The sequence below is a fragment of the Phaenicophaeus curvirostris genome, chromosome 15, assembly GCF_032191515.1.
Source record: "Phaenicophaeus curvirostris isolate KB17595 chromosome 15, BPBGC_Pcur_1.0, whole genome shotgun sequence".
In the NCBI taxonomy this organism is placed as follows: Eukaryota; Metazoa; Chordata; class Aves; order Cuculiformes; family Cuculidae; genus Phaenicophaeus; species Phaenicophaeus curvirostris.
Window position 1 is genome coordinate 4,399,494 of NC_091406.1, and position 27,039 is coordinate 4,426,532.

General features: G+C 45.1%; 2 protein-coding genes across 2 annotated transcripts in view; one reads left to right on the forward strand and one right to left on the reverse strand.

Annotated features, from left to right (window-relative positions):
- HNRNPAB (heterogeneous nuclear ribonucleoprotein A/B) overlaps positions 1–27,039 on the forward strand; it is a 302,005-nt gene that overhangs the window by 32,085 nt on the left and 242,881 nt on the right. The gene's annotated exons all lie outside the window — the stretch shown is intronic.
- Positions 1–27,039, reverse strand: part of KLHL3 (kelch like family member 3) — a 45,051-nt gene that overhangs the window by 2,214 nt on the left and 15,798 nt on the right. Inside the window, exons 4-12 of the mRNA XM_069869334.1 lie at positions 26,366–26,487; positions 18,076–18,238; positions 15,404–15,513; positions 10,311–10,427; positions 9,069–9,218; positions 6,776–6,893; positions 5,899–6,096; positions 4,970–5,071; positions 2,723–2,851 (exon numbers count right to left, since the gene is read on the reverse strand). Of these exons, the coding sequence (XP_069725435.1) occupies positions 2,723–2,851; positions 4,970–5,071; positions 5,899–6,096; positions 6,776–6,893; positions 9,069–9,218; positions 10,311–10,427; positions 15,404–15,513; positions 18,076–18,238; positions 26,366–26,487 (1,209 nt within the window). The remainder of the gene's footprint in view (positions 1–2,722; positions 2,852–4,969; positions 5,072–5,898; positions 6,097–6,775; positions 6,894–9,068; positions 9,219–10,310; positions 10,428–15,403; positions 15,514–18,075; positions 18,239–26,365; positions 26,488–27,039) is intronic.

The following is a 27,039-nucleotide window of genomic DNA, read 5'->3' on the forward strand; positions in this document are numbered from 1 at the left end:
GGACAGTCCTCCTCTTCTCAACAACTTACCAGCCCTAGCTCTTGAGACTGCCACTGGGTTCCTCCCCCACCACTCCTGCCCCCAGACATTGCAGCACCACTTGGCACAGACCAGGTGCCTCCAAGGCCAACTTCCCAGCCACTTTCGGAAGCCCCTGGCTCAATCTCTGGGAATGAGAGGGATCTGAAGGATGTTTCTGTCTAATATTAAGTAAATTAAAATGTTCACCAATCCATGAGAGTTAAAACTTCCAGCAATACATCTTCATTAATAGGTTCAAAGGCCTCTATTAAAATTAACAAGGTGGGATGTTAGTAAAACAGAAACATAGATCTGAATTGCATCATTTCAGCCATGGGCAGTAACAAGCAGGACAGCCCCCACACCCTGTAGATGGACTCTTGCTGACGACTGAGGGAAAGGCATGGAGCCAGAAAGGCACATGCAGAGATAAGAGGGGCCCTGCCAGCATAAAACCAACAGGTTTTGCAGTTGGCCCCTGTGCAAATACAGAGCACGGACCACAGCAGCTACTGCGCTCCACCTGCAGAACAGCAACACGAGGCAAGAAGGAAAAACGAGCTGAGCATTGTTGTTCCTCCCTCACTCAAAAACAGGCCAACACCTAACTGAGACAGACTGATGAATTAGAGCTCCAGCAGGCACACCACCACTGGGTGGACAGGGATGTTGCCACAGCCTCTCTCTCTCCTCTGGATTTTCTTAACTTGCTGCTACTGGGCTTGGCTCTGACCAGCCACCGCTTGCTGCACCAGGAGGTGGGATTCATGGTTCCTCTCATACAAACATTGGTAATTAATTAACTGCCATAAATATCCACCTTACTGGGCAAAATTCTAAGTTGTCTTGAGGTACTCCAGTGTGCATCTTCTAGGAAGAGCAGGACACATCCCACCCTACATCCTAGCCTCAGAGCTGTACAAGGTGTCGCACAGTTGATGGGGGAACGGGAACTCATTTAACTGGTGAGGAAAGCCCTACAACATCTGAGCCCAGCAGCATGGGTTTGCGTTTGACTATACTCAGCAGTTAGCAAAAATTTTACACTTTTAAGAAATAATTTAATTAGTAAACTAATTTAAACAATAGGAGTCTGAAACACTCTAAGGCTTCTCCACCTAAAGCTGCTTCCCTGTGCGGTGAGACAGGTCGCACATGGATGGGACGTTCCTGACAGGAGCAGAAAGGCCAGCAAGCCCAGCACACCCACACATCCACAGCCTGGAGTGGTGTCACCCCCAGGGACTTGGGGACACCCATCCTCACCCCCGCTAGATGTCAGCATTGGGACAGCAATGCTGGCACCATAGAACACAGTTTCATTTATGAAGCTGCACAATAAATAGATCGTGCTGCAGTACCGCTAGTGATGAGCGGCACTGGGCAGTCCCCTGCCTCGTGCCTGCTGGAGGGACACCTGTGTGACAACCTTGAAGAACTTGGAGCTCAGCGTTCAAGTTGGGAACAGAAAATTGCAAGGCTATTTGGCAGGCAAGCAAGAGCTTTCCTAATGCCGGGCTTGCCATGTGGAGATGGACTTGCAAAGCAGCACTGGGAACAGGGTTTCAAACAGAGAACATTCACTAAAATCCATCTCACTGCAAGCTGTCAACACACTTCCAACATCACAAGATACTCCTGGTCCCTAAGGCTGCACTGAGCCAGGTTTAAGCATCAACCAGATACTAAAAACCTCTTCAACTGAATTCAAACCAACAGTGTGAGAACATATTTGCCCCAACGGGAGTGATGAGAAAGGTATTAAAGTGAGGAAAGAAAGATGGTGTGTAGAGCAGCCTCCAAGGAACTTAGAAGGGAATTCACTCCACAACTTAATCTGCAGGGTTATTTCAGCCCCCAGACAAAGGGCAGCCTCTGGGCTTGGTTCCCACTAGGCAACTGCCACTTTGGCTGTTCTAAAATGAGAACTGCACAATTTGACATCAGGGAGGACTCACCGCACACACTGAGCAATAGCACCAATAGTGACACATGCCCTTTCACCTGAAGATGACTCTAAACTCAACTGATAAGAGTTTTTATCCTGAAAAGAGAGGAACAGCCACAAGAGAGGACAAGTGCCTACCTGGCCTGTAGTAAGTTAGAAACCATCAAGACCATAACGTAATCCTCTTCGAATAGGTCTTTTCCTCTAATCCTCCAGATCACCAACTCTTGGCACCAAAGCAACACTAAAAACTAGCCTAGCAGGGGCAAACCGAGATCAATTTTGTTACCTTCATTTGGTCTGCACATAGCCAGTGCAGATGTCCTTTGTGCCGCAAAGCACCCACTGGATGCTTGCAGAGAAGATTCAAAAGGAAAATCCTCCTACAGCCCCAAAATGACAGAGAAGAGGAGGAGACGCAGCTTGGCTTTCCAGTCCCCGTCTGGGCCTGCAGCTGGCAACTTGGAAAGACAACTCTTTGCTTACAAGTGAGATGCATCTGTTTGCGAGGCTACTTAGAAACGCTGAACATTACTTCATTAATCCAGAAATCAATATAAATTTGGCAGATTTTAACAAAGTCACGATGGTCACTGAGGGCTTCCAAGCAATGAAGCTTTCTCCCCTCGTGGGAAGGGAAGGAAATAAGAGGTTGCACTTGCCAGCCTAGCAATGCCAAAATACACTTTGCTTCCATAAGCAGAGGAGAAGCCAGGAATCTCTGCTCTTAAGAACACATCTTGGAGGCAGTACCTGCACCGCTGCGTCGAGTGCTCATGTCGGCTACATAGGTCCACTCGTTCGTGGCTGGGTTATACTGCTCGACGGTACTAAGGCACTGACGGGACGCTCCATCATAGCCGCCCACGGCATAGAGCTTACCTGCAGAAGAAACACATTGGCATCAGCATTGTGACTATGATCTATTTACTCTGCCACCACACCTGATGGCCCCAAGGTGACAGCAGATCCCAGCCGAGGGAGGCCCCGAGAGACGTGCCTATACCTGCTGCTGTGTCTGGGGAAAATCCTACTGAAGGGATCTGAAGTAGACTTGCAGCCAGGCCGGCCTGGATTTAAAGTTGTTAAAGCTGTCAACTAAGACAAGGAAACAACACGACACAAGCTTCATTAGAAGCCAATAGCCCAGAGGGTTTTCCAAACGACTTATTGGTGCAGGAGAAGAGGTAACATCAAAGCACGTTCTGGTGATTGAGCATTTCCTCCTGTTCAGGTGCCACAAGGCAAGATGTGCTGTCAAAGCTCAATACTGTACATTAATTACAATATTACATGAGCAATAAATAAGAAATAACCTCTTATATTAATATCGTACCTGCACGAAACCCCAAATTTCTGTACAAAACCCATGAGTAAGACCAATTTTCAATCCATAACAGCAAAGCTTGGCCACAAATAACCTACGCAATTCTTTATCACACGAGACTGCCAACAGCAGTTATCTGCAGTCTTAAGCTTTTCCATCCTCCTGTTCCCACGATCTTTGCAAGGCTCCAAGAATAGGCCTCATAGTCCTGCCTCATGAACAGGTCGGTCCTGCCTTCAACCCCTATTCTCTCTCAGCTCCACCCATGGTCTCCTCGGGCTGTGATCATCAGGAGCGGTTTGCAAGGATCAGGTTTGCTGCCGTGTTCCTTCTGTATCTTTGCCTCCATAAATGTTTCAAACTCTTATTTGTGCTGTTGGTTCAACCCACCCAACATTAATCAGCTAACCAAGGCAAGAGTGCCAGACAGAGCAAGACAAGATTAAGTTCCCTGTCAGGCATCAATTATTAGATATGTTAACTACCCACAGACATCAGATCAATCTTCATCACCTTCAGACAAACAGCGAGGATTAACTACAGGCTGCAGCTTGTTCCCTACACTGATATGATCAGCTCTTCTTCATCATCACATGCCCTCCTTTTTTTTTTTTATCATGGACTCCAACATGCGCAACACTGACTTGCGCTTTCAAAGCAAAGGGAAATGATTTCATACGTCTCCAGGAGGAAGCCTGTCCATAGAAATGCATCTCTCAAGCATGTACTTAATATTTGTTCCACATTCAAATGACTGACCCACTTCAGCAAATCCCACTGATCACCAGCAGCCCAGCACTTCACAAGCGTGGGACAACATTGAAGATGTTTCTTAAATATGCAAATTTAGCACAGCCAACGCTATTGAATTCTGACTTTATCTTCCTCCTGCTTCTCACATAAACACATTCCATGTGCATGAACCCATTTCATGTACCTCCCATGCACACAGCTCACAACAAGCCTTGTGCCAGCAGGTGCTCTGAACTGTACTAATAGGGAACTACTATTCCATGCTAAAGACAAGGTTGAATAAAACCTTCCACTTGTTTCAGAACCAATTTTGCTAAAGAAAGAAGAGGTTCCTACTCAAATTGCTCTTTCCCTGGACCCAAACCAAGCTGCTCAGTTCCAACTCACTCAAGTTTGGTGCTGACACATAGGTGCCAAGAGCTGCTGCGATTCCCACCAAGCACCCTCTCCACCCACCTTGCTGCCTTGCTCCTGAGCTGCTGCAGCAGCGTTTACCGTTGTCAGTCCCTGCTCATTTATGAACCAGAGCAAATCATGCCCTGCATGCCAGCAAGCCTGATGTCAATAAACACAGATTTTAGTATTCCTGCCAAACCACTGCAAAATACTATTTGCCTTTACAAGCCAGAAGCAACGCAAGAAGAATAAGGATTCAGAGAAACCTGCACACACTTAATAGCGTTCACAGGAGGCAGGGGCTGGTCTGATGCAGGTCTGAGGCTCTTGGAAAGCTACACGATTTTTCACTAAGTTAAAGAAGAGAATGGAAGAAGTTGCAGCAATTAAATCACATAAAATAAATCTTTACTAACTAGTCTAGAGAATAATTCTAGCGGTTCCCTCCTGTTACACTTAACCAAACAGGTTTCCATTTGACACAGTAATATTCGCTTGATGGAAATGGTTGCTGATTTTCTTACCCTCCACAACTCCAACTCCAACACTGCTTCTTCTTGTGTTCATGGGAGCCACAAAAAACCACTCATTGGTTTTATAGCTATAGGCCTCAACTGATGCCAGACCTAGTTAAAAAGGGGATACACAGGTTTTCTAATTAAAAAAAAAGAGAAGAAAAAAAGATTGATGTTGCACTTCCATCTGCCTTCTACCTCCTCCCAAGCCCTTAATTCCCCCCACACTCCTGCAACCCAATTTTCTAGTCCCTTGCCTTTCAGGCTGGGACCAGCGCATCAACACAACTTCTTCAGCAGCTGGAAAAACTGTTGCCCCATAGCCCCTGCCCTTGGACTGTCTTTCCAATGTACTGGGGACACCGAGGTGGAGCACAGCCCAGATTCCAAGCCCAAAAATCCCATGTTCTTTCAACCATTACAAAATGTCCATGCAAAGGTTTAAAAACTCCTGCAGGCTCCATTGCATTGTGCTCATCACCAGCTGAAACAGTCAGTTTAGAGCTTAACCAAGTGGCAAAGCTCTACAGCTGGGGCAGAGGTGAAAATCTAAACATGCAGTTACGGCAAGATAAATCCCAAGCACACTTGCCCTATGAGATGCCTTGCAGGCGTTTTATTCATATTCCTATGAAAAATGTAACTAAAACAAGGAAAAATCCCTTTTCAGTCCAGAAAAGGCATATTCATACAGAAAAGGAGACAAAGAAGTGTATCGCTAAAGAAAAAAAATAGGGTGAAATTCTCTGCAATTACTAATGGGTTAGAACGTGCATATGGTTAATTATAACACACAGTAAACCCAATCTCTGGCTCTTTCTCTACAAAATCAAAGAGGAAGGGTGCAGGAACCTCACTAAAGCTCTGCAATCTTTGCAGGGGTCTCTGAAAACATTTTCTCAGGTCAGGCACTGCCTGGTTTTTGCTCAGCCACCTACCAGTGCTGCCATCAAAGCCGCCCACCGCGTACAGGAGATCATTGAGCACCGCCGCGCCTAGAGTGCTTCGTCTTTCCTGCATGCTGGCTATGGACGTCCACTGGTCCTTCACACCATCGTACACATCGACCGTCCGTACCCTTAAAGATCCATTAAAGCCCCCGACAGCATAGACATTGCCAGCCATGAATACCACACCTGATAGAAGAGACAGATTTTAAGGAGGTTTTACAAATCATGAGATATCTGTCAGGGTGCGTAAGGCACCTGGGAAGAACAAAATATGAGCAAGTCTTTAGCATCTTCTGCAGGTTAAAAGCATTGGAGACAAGTAGGATAAAACATACGTGTTGTATGGAGGGTGAAATGAACATAAATATATGGTAACATAAGGCACAAATGGATTTCACACCTGAAGGAATAATTTTCTGAGCCAGACAGGACACCAAATGGCAAACCACATTCACAAGCCTCTCAGATGTCTTCAGAGGAACACTCTTAAGATCTGCTCTCCATCACCCCACTCCTCAGCACCAGAAGTGGTGATTTTCACTAGGAAACCAGCAAGGAAAACTGGATCCCCCTGGGCTGCCAGGCCAGTGGGCTAAGAGGAGGAGAAGCAGCCAGAAGAAAGAGGTGATTTAGTGGAGATAGGGGCTATGAAGAGCAGACGAGCAGAAGCAACCCCTCTGGAGAGCAAGGCCCCCACTGGAATGAGGATACACGTGTAGGGAAAGAAGGGGAAGGAATGGCAAAAAAAGAGCTGCTTGAGGCAGGGGGCACAGAGGGAGGCTGATGGGACAACTGAGGACACTCATTACCCCCTGAAGAGCTGCACTGGGAAAACAGAAAAGGTTATGGCAAGTGTTCCTGTTACCTGCTCTGCATCTCCGTGAGGGAAGCTCAGCAACCTGATCCCACCGCTCCTCCTCAAAATCGTAGCATTCCACACTGCGAATGGCTTTGGGCGCTTGCCCACCCACCACAATCATCACCTGGAGAGAGAAGACAAGAGCTAGAAAGCCTCAGACATCAGCCAAGGCAGCTGCTCTCAGCAAAAAAAAAAAGCATTGGCACAACCTGGTCAACAGCAGCTGCCAAAAACATCCTGCACGTCCACTAAAAGCATCTTTTGTGGGGTAGAGGGGAGGAAGTTATGTCCAATTTAATGCACGTTACATTTGGTAGCACCAGTATCGTTCCTCACCACGTCCAAAGTGGACAACCTGCCCTCTTTCCCCATGAAACACATAACCGCTTTGCACCACGGAACACACAAGACTCGCTGCACAAGTATTAAGTGAAGAAGATCCTAGAGTAATTTTCAGAGCCTACCCACTGTTTAGTCATTATCTCCATGGTGGAGCTAAAAATAATCGATGATACTTAGCAAATAAAACCTGACAGCTGTATAGCCACCTGCAGGGAAGATAACACTCAGAGAAATCACCAGGACTATTAAGACCCAGGGTGCTGGGCTGCTGAAGGAAGTGATTTGTCAGCTTTATTAAGGCTTTTGGCTGCAACATGTATTGATGCAAATCCAGTAATTATACTCTGAAATCCTCACAGATGGGGAAGATCTCGGTGAAGGTGATCAAGGGCAACCTCAGGAGCATGAGAACCTCTCTGTCAGATCAAGTTAAAGATCCATCCGACCCCGCACTCCATTCCCAGCTGGAAAAGCGAGCGGGCACTGGAGTGCTGCTCATCACTGCCAAGTCTCAGGTGGGCGCTGCAGACCAGCACATGAACAGAAAGCATCCAACCACCTGCACCTACAAACAGCTCGACCTGCACTTTGTTCTGAACACATTTCCTTTATCCCTCCACAGCTCTCACGAGAGGATTTGCTCCACTTATCACAGCAAGTTGACAGAAGCAAACGTTACCCAAGAAATCCAATTTTTACAAGGCGAAGGACCTGAAAGCAAGATTGAGGGGCCTCAAATATAGTCAGAGTGGATGGGAAACAGGTTTTAGATTCTGCAAGGCAGCTGTGAGTAGCTGAGGGGATAAGATTGTCACTCAAGGTGACTTGGGTAATGAGCTCAACTCCAATCACAGTTGCTTTAAAAGTACAGAGCTAAAAGTAGAGACTATTTAAAGAATAGGAAGAGTATTAAAATAGTGAACTGTTTGATCTGCAAAGATGAGAATGTCACATTAAAAACTAAAGTGTGTCTAAATTGGCAGCCTGACTTCTAGTTGTGCAACAGCCTCCCATGGAAAGCTGCAGAGCTTCACACGATTACAGAATTAGGAGATTTCACAGCAGACAGTAATCCCTTATCAGCAGGACCAACAGATCAGATGAAAGTTTCTCAGTAACAGGATTGCTGGAAGATCATCACCTTTTCCCCTTTTTTTACAGTTAAAGAAAGGAGGAGAGACCTTCAGAAAATTTGGTTTCATAGTCATAGGTCATGCTCTAGAACTTGCTGGTTCACTGCTCATTTTATCCTTAACTATAGTACTTGAGCAAGGGTCACATCAGCCCTTCATGATACCCTCAAAGCTATGTTCTACCAACCTCACCTCAGTGCCTGCAGGTGGGAAGATCACAATTTGTCTTCACTAATAAAGCGGTGGCCAGAGCCTCAGGAGAAATGTGGGGAGTAACAAGGATTGTTTTTATTCAGTAGTTGCCTTGAGTCTCTCAAAATTCACTTCGGGCTTCCTGCTCATGGGTCTGGGTGCTGTTGCTTCCTGCTTTCCTGGCTTCTGATTATGAGACAGGAAAAGGAAAGACACCTACCGTGACCCTCCTCAGCAGAGCTTCACAACAGTGCTACAAGCCAGCAGAAACCCCAGCCAGACCCAGCACTGCAGGCAGCTGCTGCTCCTCCACGGGTCAGTGATTCTCAAGCCACAGCTCCAGGAGCAACAGCCGTTCACAAAACCACTTGTGGCTGACAAAACATTACAAGAGCAGACCCTTGACCCTGGGAGGAGAGATATTGTTTCTCCTAAGAGTTTATTTAAATTCATCCAACCTAATTATATACCCCTGGTGGGTATGGGCAAAACTAGAAGAGGGAATAAAATACTGCGAAGGGTGATCATGAAGCTCGTAAGGAGTAATGCGGCAATTACAGAAGCTCCTCTCAAAGACAAAATGCCACCAGTAATGCAGTGTGAGGTGACACAAAGTGATGAACTCTGCTTACCTTTGGCAGGCTAACAGGAGTCCTTGGCTTTGTTCTGGGATTCTTTATCAGTTGCCTTTGATCCAGAGGAAGCAAATGATATTTCATGGCTTCGATAAGAAAGTCTTTACAGGTGTTGTTATTCTTGATTAAAGCTTCTTCTTCAACTGTCTGAGAACATACACACACACGAAAGATCACCTAAACCAAAGTACTTGGTGGCACGGGTCACAAGATTTGTAGAAAGAACAGGAAACCTGGAATTTGTCTTCCAAAGAAACAATGTAAAAAAAATAAAATGCAGAAGACAAACACAGACTTCCAGCTCTTCCCAGAGAAACACATGCAGTAACATCCAAACTCCTTACTTTCTTCCAGTATCACTCATGAACAGCAGTGCTCCCCCGGTTTTATCACCCTCTGCCAGAGACTTAACTCAGCAGGGAGAATTCACCAGGAGTCTGGGTACAAAGAAGTGATTTCCTTTATTCAAGTCAGATTTTTTTTTAAGGAGAGGTAACATTTTTTTTCTCAACCAGACAATATAGTTGAGAGTTAAAAAAAAAGATATATGGTGAGTTCAGCTTGTGAAGACCAATTTTATTTCAGCTGGTTTTTCAGACACATGATGAAAGGATAGTGGTTAAAGAGCCCATATATCAACCCCTTCCCTCGGGGATTCTCAGCTCATTAACAAGGCACAGGTCCCAGGAATTAACTTCTCAAGAACAATCTCTAAGTCAGACAGCATCTCACCTGCCAGTCACAGACCCATCTCTATTTGCAGAACACATCTTAAGCCAAAGTTATCACACAGGAAGTGTTTTCAAGAAGCTAAATTTACCTGTGTTCTCGGGGAAAAAAAAACCTGCACATGCTTATACCACCACCACCTGAGTATTTTCAGGATGAAAAAAATCCCAAGATATTAATTTCTAAATGCTTCTACCAAGAAGGGTAGGAGCTCTGCTCTCAGCACTGCTGAGATCACATTTACAAGGTTTCTGGGCAGGCAAATACGTTTGAGAGACCGCTAGTTTTAGACTAGAATAGAACAGAATGGAATGGTTTGGGTCAGAAGGGACCTTAAAAATCATCTAGTTCAAGCCCCTTGCCATGGGCAGGGACACCTTCCTCTAGATCTCTCTTTACAGACTTCGTGACATGTCAAATTACCCATCTCAGACACAAGCAGCCAAGCCATTAATCAACGAGATACCAGGAGCTTAAGTGCAAGTATTAATTACTTATTTGCAGACTAACCTGTACAAGATAATCTCTGGGCAAAAGGGGTAGGCGAACATGCTCCATCAGTTTAGCCATGTGCTCTAAGCGAGATTCCTTCTCATAATTTATCCAAGAAATGACCGCTTCAAAGACCTACACGGATAAAGCACAATTAAATAGAGAGGAGAAAACTGGCTTGAGCAGTCACCTACCCAAACTCAGGAACACTGATTTTACAACAGTGAAGGAAGGAGGTGCAAGATCTTTATCAAACAGATGAAAAAGTTGTCACTATCCACAGAGCACAAGCACCACAGCGGCAAAGAGGGGAGCTGACCGTGCATATTAATAAGGAACTTCACATCTAGATGTGCTGTATCGCTCTCAAAGCTAAGTGTGTATCCAGGTCAATCTTATACCTCTTGGACATCAATACTGGAAGGCAGCCAGGAAACTTAATTAGCCTGCTGACATTTGCACTGGACATTATTCATTAAATCAGCCACTATTACTCCTGGTAACAGAGATCACCCCTCCTGAAGGAGTGTGGCCGCACAGTAAGTCACAACGTTCACCATCATATTTAAACACAGAACCAGCTCCCCCCACCTTGCCCCAAAACCCAAGCAGTCTCCAGGACACATCACGACACACGCAGGAAAACCGCAGTCTGCAGCCACGCACGTGTCTCACAGCTAAAAATACCCAGATACTTCCACAGGCAATCAAGAGCACGCTGGACCTTCTGGTCTGAGCCCAAATCTAGCTTTTCTCCCAGATCCAACGGGTTCAGATAAGCATCCAAACTTTGACTATATGACAAAGCAACCCCGTGCAGCAGGAGACCTGCATGACAAACAGATGCAGGCAGAAGCGTCCTACGTGGGTTCCTGGCATGCATATGCATTTGCTTATATAACCATGAGCCTCACTCCTGGCAGAAGAAAGGCCTGAAAATGTCACTGGGAGGCTTCCTGAAACAACCAGCAAGGAAAGGAGAGGGGCTGCTGCAGTCTCGGATGCTGCACAGCAGGAGCTGGATCCTCGCAGAGGAGTTTCCCCACAGAGTCAGGATTAAACCCTGACCCTTAACTCACATCTATCTACAGGCAAAAATCCCCTAGTGCTCTCGCTGCCCCGTAAGCAGTTGTGGGGGGCTGAGCACAGCCCTCTCCTACAGACCCAGGCTGTCCCGTGCTTGCCCCGAAAGGCACTGCTGGTCACCACACTCCACACAGGCTCTGGCTTTCAGCTTCCCAGGGTCACCAAATGGTCAGCCCAATTTGCACAGACAGCTTTTTCTTTCTTCCCATCCCTCCCCAAGAAACCATTCTGTTTGGTCCAAGGTCACAAATTCGACAAAATTAACCAGAACTGAGGGCACCATTTCAGTCCCCAGTTGTTGCAGGCAAATGTATTTGCAGAAGACGCTGGCAGACACGTCCTCCCGCAAAGGAAAGGCAGAGTGGAAAGTGGTTTCCTCCTTTTTGGCTAAGCTTTGTACTTTAAAAAGGCACTAAAGCACCAGTCTCATTTCCTATGCCAATAAATGCTTTTGCTGAACTGTTTGGAATTCAGGATGCTGCAATGAGGATTTTTAAGCAACACAATGGGGAGCCGTGCAATCAAACCCCAGCAAACCCAGAGGAAAATAACCACCACAGAACCTTTAAGTATTTTAAAATTAAAAGAAATAAACAATTTGACTTTGGCTACAAGGCATTTAAAGCTGAAACCAGGCTGTTGTGAGAGTTTTAATTGCAAATGAACATGGAACGAGCATAAAGCAAATGTTTAGCCAACAAACATGCTTTTCATTAACCTCTTCTGCACAAATGCTGAGCTACAGAACAGGTCACAGAGCTGGTAATACGCAGCTACAGACCAAGATAATAGTGAACAAGTCTTAAAGGAAGGTAAAGCAAATGCGCATGAGGACTAAACTGTTTCCTTGGTGCTGGAGACTGCCTCAGAGTTAGGCATAAACTGTCGCTACCCTGCCGTGCCTACTCTGAAAACAACAGACATTTTTAAAAAGTCAGATTCTGGCACCTTCCATTGGCTCAGATTCTTAATTTGGGGGGAGTGGAAAGCTTAATCCAAGTCAGCAACATCTCTGTTTGAAGGCCACATCTGTTTTTCCACGACTGCCGTGCCCACCTTCCACACCAGCTCCACACACTGTGCCCACTGTAGACTCAAGACGATGATTTTTTTCCAGTCATGCACGACTTGCTGCTGAGGTGTGATGAAAAGAAGCGATTACCCACACAGCTTTATTTAGAGCAAAGGCATGGGCCAAGTTAGTGGCTGACTCCTGCCTGGCTGCAGGAGCAGTCCTCACCTTAGGAGAGGCAGATTTCTCGCTTTATGGAAGAGTAAAAGCCTGGAATATCCCTTTTCTGCACTCTACCTAAGCAAAGAGCAAGCCTAAATGTTTTCCCAGTCTCTTCAGCCCAAAATCCAGTTGTTAGATACTCGCAGGAGTGAGAATCAAACTGTGCCTCAGCTTGTACTGCATGGTAGATGTACAAGACGATAAGTCAGTGTGAAATGCCCAGTCCAAAAATCCCAGCCCTTTTAATTTCTTTTGTCACTGCTCTGAGTTGGCAGGAACCCTTTCTCAAGGGCTGGAAGCCCCTCCATTTCACACATCATTAGTAAATATGAATAAACATGATTTTTTTATGGTTTTTTCCTTGCTTGCACACACTGTTGTAATGAAAGACCCAATTAGGTCAGGTACAGAAAGCATTCATAAAACTGTCCTCAAAGTACTCAGCTATAGCAAAAAGAGCAGGCAGGGACCAAAATAAACCTTTGCCCTAGGCCAAAAGGGCCCGTGCTACTGCAGAGGCTGGCAACAGCAAGGGGAGGAGGGGATAATCTTTGAATAAAGGGGAAACATCGCCAGTATTTTACAATTAAGAAAGATTTCTGTGATAACAGACAATTTTCGCAGTCATGACAGCCTGCAGATACACATATGCCAAAATTTGTGGAGGTAGAGACTATATTTTATTAGGCCAATTGGTCTTAGTCAGGGGGTGGCAGAGGAAGGGGAGTACACCTTCTTCCTATCTGCTAATGGGTGAGACATACATATATATATATACACACACACACATATACATATACAGGGTTTTTTTAATAATATATATACGTATGTGTGCCTGTATCTATACATAACCACATAACTGTGTATGCATGCGCATGTGATGGATAGATAACTTTTTTTTAAGCAATAAGATGATGTAAATAGGAGTACACCCAAGCTCTTGGGCGCACACACGTTGAAGTGAAGCATTATAAGGGCAATAATTCCCTCCCTGGCCTTGTTACCTGCTGGCTCAGGAAGGACTCAGCTACACTTCCCAATGACCCAGAGATGGCAACGCTCTGGCTCCCAGTCTGCAGCACACGTATGAGACACGGTAAGAACAGGAACTTCCCATGAAATCTGGCTGTGACAACTCAGCTCTCAGATTTTTGAAGTATTTGCCTATTTACATCATCTTATTGCTTAAAAAAAAGTTATCTATCCATCACATGCATACACAGTTATGTGGTTATGTATAGATACAGGCACACATACATATATATATTATTAAAAAAACCCTGTATATGTATATGTGTGTGTATATCACATATATATGTATGTCTCACGCATTAGCAGATAGGAAGAAAAAAGGTCACGAAAACTGCTTATCTGTCATGAAGCTAATACAAAACAGCTGCCTATGAGAGTCTGTCCTCAATTTTCAGCACTACTTTGGACTCCAGCACATATTTCACGTTTATGCTTCAATCCCATTCTCTGCCTCTCTCCTGTCATTCGTATCTGTTGAATGTGCAGTTTATGCTTACACTTCCTTCCACTGCCTTGCATTCTCAATTTTTACAATCAGCTAAAGAAATACTGGTTTTGATTGTATAAAGCTCAAATGAGGGAGGGAGTACTCTGATTTCTCTGGGCACAAGGCCAATAAAAGCTTTTTAACAATGCTGCGCAGGACTGGAAAAAAAATGGTTTCTAAACTTGCACTTCCCTTTGCAGTCTGCTTGGCTCAAACAAAGTGATTCTGCTGCGAGTTCACGTCATTTGTTTTTACCCTTTTCATCCCTGCCTGCATGGCACCAAGAAGCATCCCACCCAGACGCCCGCACTAGCCCCACGTCTGAGAAATGCCCTCCCAAAGCCTCCAAGTTTGCTGGCTCAGGATCTGAACGAAGCATCGTTGCATTCGCACCTCACGTGGTGCAGATCTTCTAGCAAGCTCCACTGTCCGTTATGGGCACACACACCGAGACACGCAGCCTGACCAGCTCAGTACAGACCAGCAGCCTCATCCCACCAAAATGCAGCCATTCACCAGACATCCTCAAATTACGAGCCTCACAACCCTCACGCTCTCTTCTAGCTTCCTATAAGCATCCATCTCCCCGTAGCGACAATTTGGAGGTGAGCTGAAGGACTCCAGGCACATAACACTCCCCAGAAACCTGCTGCAGGTCCTGCAAGAAGCCCACCAGAGGAAGGGGCTGGATCTGGTGTTGACCAAATGCAATAACCACCGGTAAACCTCTTTCCCGTGGCTGCAGCTACACAAAACATGCTGAATATTTCAACCACAAAACAATATTAACCAGTGCTTTTCTTCACCTCTTCCATTAAAAACACTGACAATACGAAAAAACTGTTTATCTGCTTCCTTCTTGGTTGTGAGCCTCCTTTAGTTGTTTTGTCTGATGTGCAACAGAAGCCCATACTCTGCACTGTCCTAAAGAAATTCACCTGGATTTGAGGTTTTATGGCAGGTTATAAGAGCTTTACACCAAGAGCAGGTGGGAGGGTCCTAGTTTTCCAGAGAGGGGAAGGTATGTGGTTCTGTCCCCCAGGGCTTTTGGAAGAGATACGGATCTGAGAATCTCAATATCCTACAAAGAACAGCCAAGTAAAGGTCGTTTTTATGTGTTTTGAGGATTAGCATTATTTTTCATTTTCCTTTCCACACGATCTCTGTTGGAAAATGGCCCCTAAAAATCAAAACATAAGAACAGTTCCCAATGCAAGATCTAGAAACATTCCAGCATTCTTATATTCACTGTTGCTATACAATTTACTGTACCTTTTCTTCAGAGGAGACTGTGAGCTTGTCACTTGATATTAAACTGCAAACCTGGTCCAGACTAAGGCTAAGAAATTCTTCTCCTAGCATCACCTCAGGGAAGTGCTGCTCTGTTCAACAAATGAAAAGGGGGAACAGAAAATTATAATGAAATCCATGCTTTAAGTCATTGGAAAGATTACAGCATTCAGAGAACTGCTGTTCTTACAGATCTGAGCACCCAAGTGAGAGACCCCAAGGCATCCAGGAGAATCTGCATGTGCAAGGGGAGATTCTCAACCCATGCATACAAGTGGAAAGAGAGGAGGAGAGCTGATGATCCCACTTTTAAATTCTTACCCCAAAATGTATAAATGTAACCCCTCCCCTGCTCCAGATCCCCAGAACTGATCTTCCCCAGCAGCCTTGCCTCTTCCCACATAGTCTGCAACTGCAAAAATTTATTATTCTCCTTTTTGCCTCCAAATCTCTCTGTGCTGTAACTCTGGAAGCCACTTGAAAAATCAAAATACAGCAATCCACTTCAATACTCATAGTCCCAAACTGGGAGACTTGAGACCAATTGCAATACAATCCAAAAAAGTATCATCAGGTCTGTCGAGCTTTTCACTTAGCCAGAGGGCACCAGGAAAGAATTACTTTCTAGAAAAGAATTTTTAGATCAAAAACATTGTTAGCCAGCTGCAGACATTTTTAGTTTTGCAAGTATTTGTTATAAATCATGCCAGTCTTATCTCACCTGCCATTTGCCAAACCCCATTTATCTTTAACTGAAACACGGAAACATGAATCTCAGACACTTTATCTGAAGCAGCTTTTTTCAAGCCCTAATCCCTTTGGCTTTGAGAAGCTCAGACTCGTATATTCAAAGAGCTCCTTCCACAACAAAATCTGTCTCTAGTTTTCACCTCTGAAAAGCACTTTGTTTGCCAAAAAGCAACACCACGGTGACACAACCTGGCATAACTTCCAGAGAGGAGCTCCTTGGAGATTGCACCTCACCGATTTGGTACTGAAGAGGGTATTTGGGCTTCCTCAACCATGGACCCTATTTGGTCTAATGGGAACCAAGCCATCAGGGCTAAGCCAAAGGCTCTGACTAAAAATAGCAGTATCTGGATGCAGTCTAATACTCTGTTACACTGGAAATCATCTATAAGATCTAATGAACTCTTCTGGCTTTGAATATTTGAGAAGCAGGAAATGCTCCCCACGCAGTAAGCTGGACGCACTCTGACTTCTGGACACAATCTCCTACTCATCCTGGACTGGCATCTGGCAGTAGAAAGATATTTGATCTCTTGTTATGAGTCGGAAGCAAGTAAAAATATTTATTGATTTTAATAAAGTAACTCATGCAGGCTTTAAGAAGGCTCCTCCACCTCCTAAAGTTATCCATTGGCCAGAACTAAGCACTTCTCAAGTAACTGGGCTCATGCACGCATGGACTCTTGAGCTTGGGGATTTCTGTCTTGGTTTAACACTGTTACATAAGCAACATGGTGAAAGGAATTTTAATGGCATTTTTATTAATGGAGTTCCATTAACATTACACGGGCTGTTGTACTAACTGGGACTTATGAATGCAAATAAAACAACAAAGCAGACTCCCTAATTGCCAAACAATGAAATAAATATACAGTGAATGCATTGCTTGTTGGGTTAAAGATTAAACAGGGCCCAGAAGCAAGGATAATGAGATATTACAAGCAAGCCTTTACACAGTTAACCATTCCTTCCAGGGTACCTTTTCCTCCAGGGGATAATACAGCCAGAGCAGCTGAAATGGTTTTACTTTTATTTGCAGGAGAATAGAGGAGGACTCAGTGGGCTCATGTTTATTCCCACTGAGCTTACTTGTGGTCCCATTAAGGACAAAATCATACCAAGGAAAACGCTTTAGGATAGAACAGGTGGCTCTGGGAGACAGCAGGTGCATTCCCCCCTATACAAATAAGATAGAAAAGCAGAAAACTGAACTGGTTAGAGAAAACGATCAGCTTCTCCCAAACAGAGGTCAAGGGCAACTCTTCCAGAGGAGTCTGGAAAAGGCTGGTGAGTTAAGAGCATGAGGCTGCTTGGAACAGCTTTACATTTACAACATAGAGGAGGAATGCTGGAAGCCACTGCCTGTACCTACTTAAAGCAACCAAATACATTTAGTCTCAAGGAAACAAGAGCCTATCCATCCTTAGCATAAGCAGCCAGTGCTCCGTGGGTCAGAGGCCCCAAATGCATAACAATTTTAGCTGCGCATTTCCAGTCCCACCCAGAAGGTCTAATTTCACCCAGTGCCATTTACTCCTAGGATTTACAAACCCATCCAGCACAGCCTACTGCTCTCATGTGGCAGTGTACACAGGGAGGACACCAGCACACCAATGCTGCACTGTTGAGCTTACTAGGAACATACAGAGGAACCGTTTTGTGGGCTGGGATACAGATGACCAGGGCTTTTGACCTCCTTAGGCGTTCCCTGTTACCAAACACGTTTCACAATTTGCATCATCACAGAAAGTTACAAGTCAACAATCCTGCAATATAACCCCCCTTCCCTGTTCTAATGCTGGAAGTATGAAGAGACCAACCAGGATGTGCTGGACTTGCTCAGCCTATAAGCTGTTGTACCTGGAAGCAGGTTTAACTTAACAAACCAACAACCCTTTCCTCACCTGCGTAGGCATTTGCCTGCTGCAGCAGCTCAGTGCATGCGTGCACGTCGGCAAAAGCTCGGATTCCAAGGCAGTTTGTGGGATGCAGCTGGGACTGGAGAAAGTCACAGCAGTTTTTTCTAACATCCATCAATTGCAATAAACTAGCAGCTGGCAACAAAACCTGCAAAGGCAAGAAAAGCGAACGAGAGTTAGCAACAAAGAAAGTTTTATTCACAGCTTGCACAAATTCTCCTTCAGACAGGCCACATCCCTGTGGGGGTACAAGGAGGAAGGTTACAATTTTAGTGCTATCTGTATGCAGAAGATCCCTGTCTGTGCTCTAAGAGCTGGAAACAGCCATCCCATGCGGTGCTAAGCATAAAAAGAAGATCTCAAAAGACCTCAAGGCAGGTAAGGTAAGGACAAAATGAAAGCAACCGTGGATGCAGCTAATTTCTAGCTTTACTGCAAGTGGGTCCTGCACACTGTTTTTCCTGAAGAGCTTTACAGAGATCTGCATTACCATCACATTCAAAGCCTATAGCAGTCCAGCACTCCTCAAAACCTGGAGCTTTCTTATTTCCAGTAAAACCATACTGGCTTATGGGCAGACTGCCCAAACTACCACAGCAGAGAAGGAGTTCATAGCAAGCTCAAGCACAGGTTTTGGTGACAGCAAAGCTCTTGGGAAAGATGGAGCCAACTGTTCAAGCCAACAGCCCTTGTTTTCACCAACACAAAATGCTGTGGATGCTTCAGCTCTGTGGTTTGTGACTGCATCTGGAAATGAGGTGGTGCTTTGTATCTGCAAAACTAAGATGAGAAAAGGGAGACGGAACTGGATCAGGAACGTGACATCTGATGGAAAAAACACCTTTGAGGCCAGTGAGCAGGACAGGAAACAGAAAATAAAGTCAGTCGGGATGTTACAGCTTGTGACATCAGCTACTTCCTTTCTTATGTTGTTCAGCAGCTGCAGACGTGTCTTAACCCAGCTCTTCCATAGCTCTGCCTGCTTTACACGTGTCCTTCTAACTGGGCATCCGCACTCACCATCTGAGAACAGATTTCCGGAAAATTATTTCCGACTCAAAAAACCAAGAAGTTGTCCAACCAAACAACGAGATAGACAGCATTCACCTCCCTGGACCTCAATGGCAGAGAAAGGAAGTAGTCCTCTCCCCATCCCTGCCTCCACAATGTCATTCCACAACAGGGCAGGACACTCAACCTGCCCCAGGTCTTTTCTAAGCCACTGATGCAGTTGAGCTCCAGCCCAGCCAGAGCTGTCTGTATGGTGTCTGACTGCTGCCAAGCAGCCACCCCTCAACAGGCAACAATAAAAAGCAGAAATCAATTAACCCAGGAGCCCGTTTTGGCCCAAGCCTCTTGATGCCACAAGGAGATTAGTTTGTGGTTTTGATTAAATCAAGATAGCAATGCTCTTGCATTTTTGAAACCTAGCTGCAAACCACTTTTTATCTAGCTGAACCATCTCCTTATATCAGCAGAAAGGCAAGCACCTGATTTGTGTAGGGGCTGTAGGTAAAGAAAGTCAGACTCCCCGCAAACAATCTCTGGCCATAAACCAGCCAGAGGTCCCTCCGTGCACCACCATCCATGCAATGGATGTGCCTGAAAATCCAGGTGGGCTGCTTACCTGGAGTGTTTCAGGATATTGCCTCTAAAACAGAGGGTACTCACTACCAGCACTAAGACCCACGTACTACAGCCTCCTGGACATCCTAGGACTGCTCCTACAGCCTCGTGTTGGCTTGAGAGGGCAGTGTAGAAGGAGCCTTATATCACTGCAGTTATTGGGAAAGGGGCATTTATCATATAATACTTTTTAGAAGTAGGATATAAATAGCTTATGTGGATTTTCTCTTTCTTATTTCCCAGCTAAACGTCTCACCACTCATCTTGTTTTCACCAGGGAAGGCGAAAAGCAAGCAAAGGATATCCGCTAGCACGGGGTCTGTTTCCTTTAGAAATAACAAGAGGAAATGCCCTGCCTAAACATGCAGCAGGACCAAACCACAACCCCATTAATAGCCAGGCAAGTTACTCACTTGGGTCTCGATTTGGCTCTTCATATTTGAACTCCAAGCACTGTGAATGATTTACAAAGAGCTGGCTTGTCTACCAGATCAGCCTCCATACCAAAACCCAATCGTCTTTAGAAACTATAACAAAATTACCTGCTATTGGTACCGACATCAACTTCTTTGTTAAATTAATTATATCCAGAACCTCATTTTTCACAGAAAGGGTCATTGGGCACTGGAACGGGCTACCCAGGGAGGGGGTTGATTCATCTTCCCTGGAGGTGTTTAAGGCACGGGTGGACGAGGTGCTAAGGGGCATGGTTCAGTGTTTGATAGGAATGGTTGGACTCGATGATCCGGTGGGTCTCTTCCAACCTGGTTATTCTATGGTTCTATGATTCTATGATCTATGCAGTGAGTGTGTGTGTGTGCTCTTGCTCTGTAGACACTGTACCAGTCTTATGTTTTACAGAACACTGCCTGTGCAATTAAATACTTTCAGAAACATTTGATGCCTCTGAATTAGAAACATATTTCAGCCAGAAGTCATGTCTGTTGCTGTAAGGTTCATTCAACAGGCAGGGCACTAATGCTGGACTCCAGAGACTGGGGTTTGTTCCCTGCTCTGCCACAGCCTTCCAAGTAACCTTGGCCAAGAGCTAACCTACACTATTCCTCCTCTGCAAAACTGGGAGAGCAGCATTTCTCCAAGGAAATATATTAAAGCTTATAAGCTGCTTTGACAACTTATTCAAATTTGAAGCCAAATCAAGGTAGTGGCTGTAATCCTCAGCAGCACATCCAGGGCCACAGCTGGGACTGCACATCTGTGCAACCACCTTCCCAGGGGAATCTGTGACCAGAGAAACAAGCAGATCTTGTGTTTGCAAGGCAGGTTAAATAGCCTGTTTTAACTGAACAGCTCTAAACTGCACAAGTAACACAGATAAAACAATATTACTGTAATGTGGCTTTTCAGTGTAAGGTAATAACTGGGCTGTATCACTCCCCAGCTGCTACCAGGCAGTGTTGAGGGTGAATAACAGCGCTTAGGTAAAACAGCTTGGGCAGAGGCTCATGTGAAAGGATCAGGGAGCCAGGAAACCTCTCCAGGAGCAGTCCTCTGGTGCCACATCTACAAGTTTCTTCTCACCTTTCTCTTAAGCCAACCCAATTTAAAGGGCCCCCAACCCAACTGCTGTAACACCCCAGAGAATCCAGCCCTGCTGCTGACCAGGAGTCTCCAGCACTCCAGAAAGGCAAAACAAGAGAGGAAGATAGCCCTGATTTCTAACATCTAAAGTTGAGCTGAAAGATCGTCTCACTCTGGGCTTTCACCTACTGTAGCTGCAGCTTGTGGACTAAATGAAGAAGGGAAGGGAGACAAACTGACCCACTTAGCATCCCTTTATCATCTAAAATGCACCTGCCAGATTCTCTCCATCCTTTGTTTTGAAGTCTTAAGTGCCTAGGGAAAGCTGAGGTGCAGAAGCACGCTTCTGAAAAGGAAATGCTATAGTCTGCAGCAAAGCTTTTTTCCTCCTTTCTAAAGCCATTTTTTATTACAATTATTATGACTGCAAAGCTGACAGTTTCAACATCTATTTCCTCCAGAGAGCTGATTCCCAGCCACCTCTTTGCTCTTCTTTATCAGCCAGATCTCAAACTGGGGTAGCACACAAGCACACATCACACATGGGACGCTGTACTTCATTTGTAAGAATTTGTGTGTGAAATCAGGTTAATCAGGACTTTTCCCAGGGAATCATTATAACCCTAGAGGTAATTACTTTCTTAATTAGGAGGATAATTCTTTGGCTGCCTGCAAGTAATGAAGTGCTGTCAGTAAGGATGGGTGGGACACTCCAAAAAGGGTCTGCATTCACTGTCTACAGCCAAAGGTCCAGGAGACTTCACAGGACCAGCTAGGAGAACAAAACACCTCCTCTCAAATCTCCTTGTGACCCTGCTTTGTTCAAGGACACCATGTGGAGCTTCTTCTCCACTACTGGACTTTGCTCCCATCACTCTTCCCCAAGCTGGCAGGTTTGAAATGAGTGCTGGAAAGCAAGCAGCACTGCAACGAGGCCAGCTGCAAGATCCAACTGAATAATTCAAGGATCTGATCCACTAAAACAGCCAGCTACTCCTTGCAGGTAGGGAGCTGCAGGCCCTGTGCTGTTTGGCGCACACGTGGTGTCCACTGAAGCCAACCAGGGCCGCACATCAGCGCCTGTGAACTTCTCCAAGCCACCCACTTCAGTTTTCCTCACTTCTACCAAAACTGTGCAGCACAACTTTCTTTCAAATAAATTTACCAAGCTCCACCTTCAAATGAATGAGGTTTTTTGTCATGCGTATTAATCTTTACAACTAACCTTAACGTGAGGAGCAACAGAAGAGCAACAACAAAGGGCAGCGGGTATATAAATCCCAGGATGGATTTTCCTGAGACTACAGCATGCCTTAAAGACAGAAGTTCTTTCTCTGTTCCATGCCTTCCAAGCAAGTGGGAGGTTAAATCCCAAATGTGTGTTCAGAGGCACCACTCGGCACAGAAGCCTCTCTATCATCCGTCATCATCAAGCCTTCCAACTACTGCATCTACCTTGCCTTGAAATCTCATCCTAAAAATTATGTTCCAGTGCATAAAGCAGGATAGCATTTGTCAGGGTGATTCTCACCAATCTACTCCCAAGAAGAGAGTATTTGCTACCATAAGGGCTCAGGGTTCTCTGTCATGGAGCTAGGACGGTCAGAAATTCCCCTTTACCTGCACATTTGGGACATACTGTTGAGGAGAAATTGCACAACCCTCCCCAGTAATTCACTACGTAGACGACGACTGGAACTGATTGCACAGGCTTGGCCCCTTGTACACACATCCTTCCTTACTTAAATCAAAAATAACAAAAAACACTTTGTGCAATGAAATGACAATCAGCTACAAAAACACGTGCTTAGAAAAACAAGAGTTTCACTTCCTGAACACCACACCAGGTCTATAAAGCCAAAAAGAAAAAAAACAACTTTCTACTAGAAATGAAACAACAAAAACACTGTACAAAGGTTGCTTGTGAAGCGCTGGGCACCTCTCAGCATTTGAGCACGCTTGGGAACACTTATTCCTGCATTCCTATGTTACCTTGGCTGCTCATCTTTTTATCATTTCTATTCTGCTCTCATTTTACTTGTTCACTGACAAGAACTTGGCTTTTTGTTTATCCACATTTCGGTTACTTGGCTGCATCTGTTCAGTGAAGGCCATTTAGAAATCTTTTTTCTTGTAGTTCCTACAATGAATTTACCCGGCACCTATTCGCAGAAATTGCTTCTTCCAGCTGCTGAGGAAGTCTGAAAAAAAACCCTTTAAAAATGCCCCTTTGCCCTGTCAGAAAACTGGAGTGTGTGACATGGCAATAGGAGACTTCAGGAGAGACCCACTGGGAAAGGAGAGAGTCATGCTCAAGACCTTAGAGAGTCATGCTCAAGACCTCAGGAGATACCCACTGGGAAAGGAGAGAGTCATGCTCAAGCAAGACTGAGAAGGAATAGTCCTGAAACAACACAGACAGGCACTACTAAGGCATCTCTCCAGCTGGCTGGCTGACACAAAGCTGTACAGCAGGAGGATGTGACAGTGCAAGGGATCAAACCTGCTCATTTCTTCCTAAGATATTGCTAAACCAAACCAAAGACTGCAAGGAGCTTAATATTTTGTTTATGTTGCTGCCTTCATTAACTGAACCTTCCCAGTGAATCACAGAATCTTCTTCTTTGTAAACTTTTCTTAATTAATTATTCTATTTATGGCATTCTGTTCACCCAGGGACAGGATGGAAATCTCTCTTTAAACTTTCTATTGGTTTCATCACACGACGATAATAAATTCCATAGCACACTTTCAACATGGATGTTTTTAACACATAATAAAATCTGAATTAGTCAGTTAATCTTGCTTTAGATCAGCTTCATTTTTTAGCTTCCGCAAATTAATTTACCTCCAGCCTAAAGAATTACTCACAGAGTAGTTATTTAAATAAATCCAGTAGTTAAAGGACCCGCTTTATTAGATTGGGAAAAAATACTGCGTCCAAACTATAGTATTCAAACTTACATTTTTTTAACCTACTGTCTCAGAGGTGGGAGCCAAAAAATAGACAGAGCCCTTTGTAATCCCTAAGTCACAGTAGGCAGGCTTTGGTTATGTTTTCCTAAAAAAGATAAGCTTTCCAGTTGCTCAGAAAAGGTAACATCTGGACTTCATGGACCTTCTGGGCAGGTCCATGCTGCCAATGCAGGGCAGGACTGAGCTGGCTCTCCAGCTTGCTCCAGCTTCTGCAACGCTGCTCATACCCAGGTGGAGCTGTACTCGAGCACTGAAATGCTCTCATGGGAAAAGAGCCAGAGCACGTGTAGTCACTTCAAACAAGCTTCATTCAATGCAGACTGAGTGGGGACAGCACACCAGATGGTATCTCCAGCTCAGCACGTCCCACATGCCGAGTGGGTGCTTCTGGGCCACCTAACAACCAGCAGCATGGAAGGAAAGCACATATTTCAGAAAGCACAAGAATATAGTCTTCACGTTTCCCACGTGAAGAGAGAGCAGCCTAAGAGCACGTAAATGTCATTTTTCCTCCAGCAATGGAAGATATCAGAGGTCCAAGGAACTACAACCCCCAACTACGTATTACTGAAGTAATGTTGCATATCTCAGCTCCTTAAGACTTTAATTATAGACTGTTATAGACCGTTCTCCCAAGTGACAGGGGACAGGACAAGAGGGAATGGCCTCAAGCTCCGCCAGGGGAGGTTTAGGCTGGACATTAGGAAAAAATTCTTCACAGAAAGGGTCATTGGGCACTGGAACAGGCTGCCCAGGGAGGGGGTTGAGTCACCTTCCCTGGAGGTGTTTAAGGCACGGGTGGACAAGGTGCTAAGGGGCATGGTTTAGTGTTTGATAGGAATGGTTGGACTCGATGATCCAGTGGGTCTCTTCCAACCTGGTGATTCTATGATTCTATGGTTAATTGAGTGTGGGCTACACAGCAGACCACTAACTCAAGCAACACAGAGCTGGCTTTGAGCCTCAACTTCGCTGAAAGGTCTCCTCACTGCTGGTCCCCACCAGCCTGGCTTACACAGCCTCACCTTAGCGCAACCCAGGTCCATGCTTCTACTGATGTGCCAACTGCCAGAAAGTCAGGTTCATAAAACTGTGGGCAGAAGGGGCAAGAAAAAGGCACTCACGGACTTAGAACAAGGAGGATGGCATGAAGTGGACAAAACCCTGAGCTGTGTCCAAGTTCCTGTGGGAGGAGTGATATGCTACAGGACAGCAATAACCTGCGCCCTCCCTGAGGGACTGGAGCACAAAAGCATGTTTCATCCACAGTAAGAACCTAATTTCAAACAGAAACAGTTTAATTTTACCATCTTAATTAGGTCAACATAAAGCACGCAGTAGCATTGCCAAGCATCATGAACCCAGACTTGTTATCCAGCCCAGCATCCAAGTCACAGAGAGAAAGACAAAATCAAACTGCCACTTGCAAACAAAACCAGAGACCAACCAGCAAGCACGTCCACACGAGAGCTCCTGGCGTCCCTTCCAGAAATCAGTGGCTAAGTGCACAGCCCTTTTCTTCCCACAAATACAAGTAGAGCCAAAGAAAAAGCTTTACCAGCAGCCACAGCCACGTGACACAGCAAAACGCTCTCTTGCTCAGCATCCCACTTTATCTGTAGGCTGCCTTTCAATTACTCTTTCTAGTTCTACACAAATATTTACCACAAAGAACTTCAAGACAGAGTGGACGCAGACAAAAAAAGAAAGAATGCCCTCATTTGAGCAGTATATTCTACTCAAAGCTCTGCCAAACAACTTGAACTACCCAGAACTTAAAAACTAACAGCCAGATTCCTCGGCCATGACCTTAAAACAACATTTGACTCGCTGCTTGTTTGAGTCTATTCTGACCTTCGACAGACTGACCCACAGGTCAGCACAGCTTCTTGGAAGGCAAGTGCCTGCTCTCGTTATGAGAGCTCGACACAAAAGCTAAATGCAACACGACTTAAGCGCAGGGAAAGCAGCTAAGTGCCTGAAGACTAAACAGAGGCGGGAAGGAGCTCTTTTCAAGCTCTATCTTTTACTTTCTGCAGCCTGAAGAGACCACTCACCCCTGAAGGACCTGTGTTTTTGAGTTTCAAGCCTTTTACACGAGCCTTCATGGAAGCAGCTGAATCAAACCTACCTGCACGTTCTCTTCTGTGACCTCGATCTCAGCAGTGTAGATGTAATCAATCAGCTTCCTCAGGGTCTGCCCATCAACGTCTTTTATCTCAATCTTCTTGGCTTTACTTTCAGACATGTCTCCTGAAATTCATTTCAAAAGGACAGTTAGAGCTTGCTCTGCAGGACATCCTCGCAGACCCTTGCTCCCCATACACCCAGCACATCCTCCTGGTATCTGAGTAGAAGACTGCCCTGGCACTACCCCAGACCATCAAAGAGCAGCCAGCATGATTCTCATGAGCCTCTTAATGCCTCCTAAAAATCATCCTGACATTTGCAGACACTAGGGGAAAACAAAAGAAATCAATAAACGCAACAAGCTCTATTCCTTGCCAGAAAAGAACCTGCCAAGGTTCATCCACATTCAAACACAGAAGCTAAAGAAAAAAAAAAAAGTACAGCCCTCAACCACATCTCATCACAGCGACAGACTCAAAGAGACTATGGACAAATCTCAGGAGAACTTTTTTATTATTATTATATATATAAAAATTATCTATATAGGTAGATGAGTTAAGTTGCAGCAGCTAAGCTAGGGTGCTTCGTGATATACCCTACAATAAAAGGGTAGGGTATAAAAATTACAAAAAATTACCCCCTTTCCTTATAATAACCTGAAACCTGCCAAGGAAA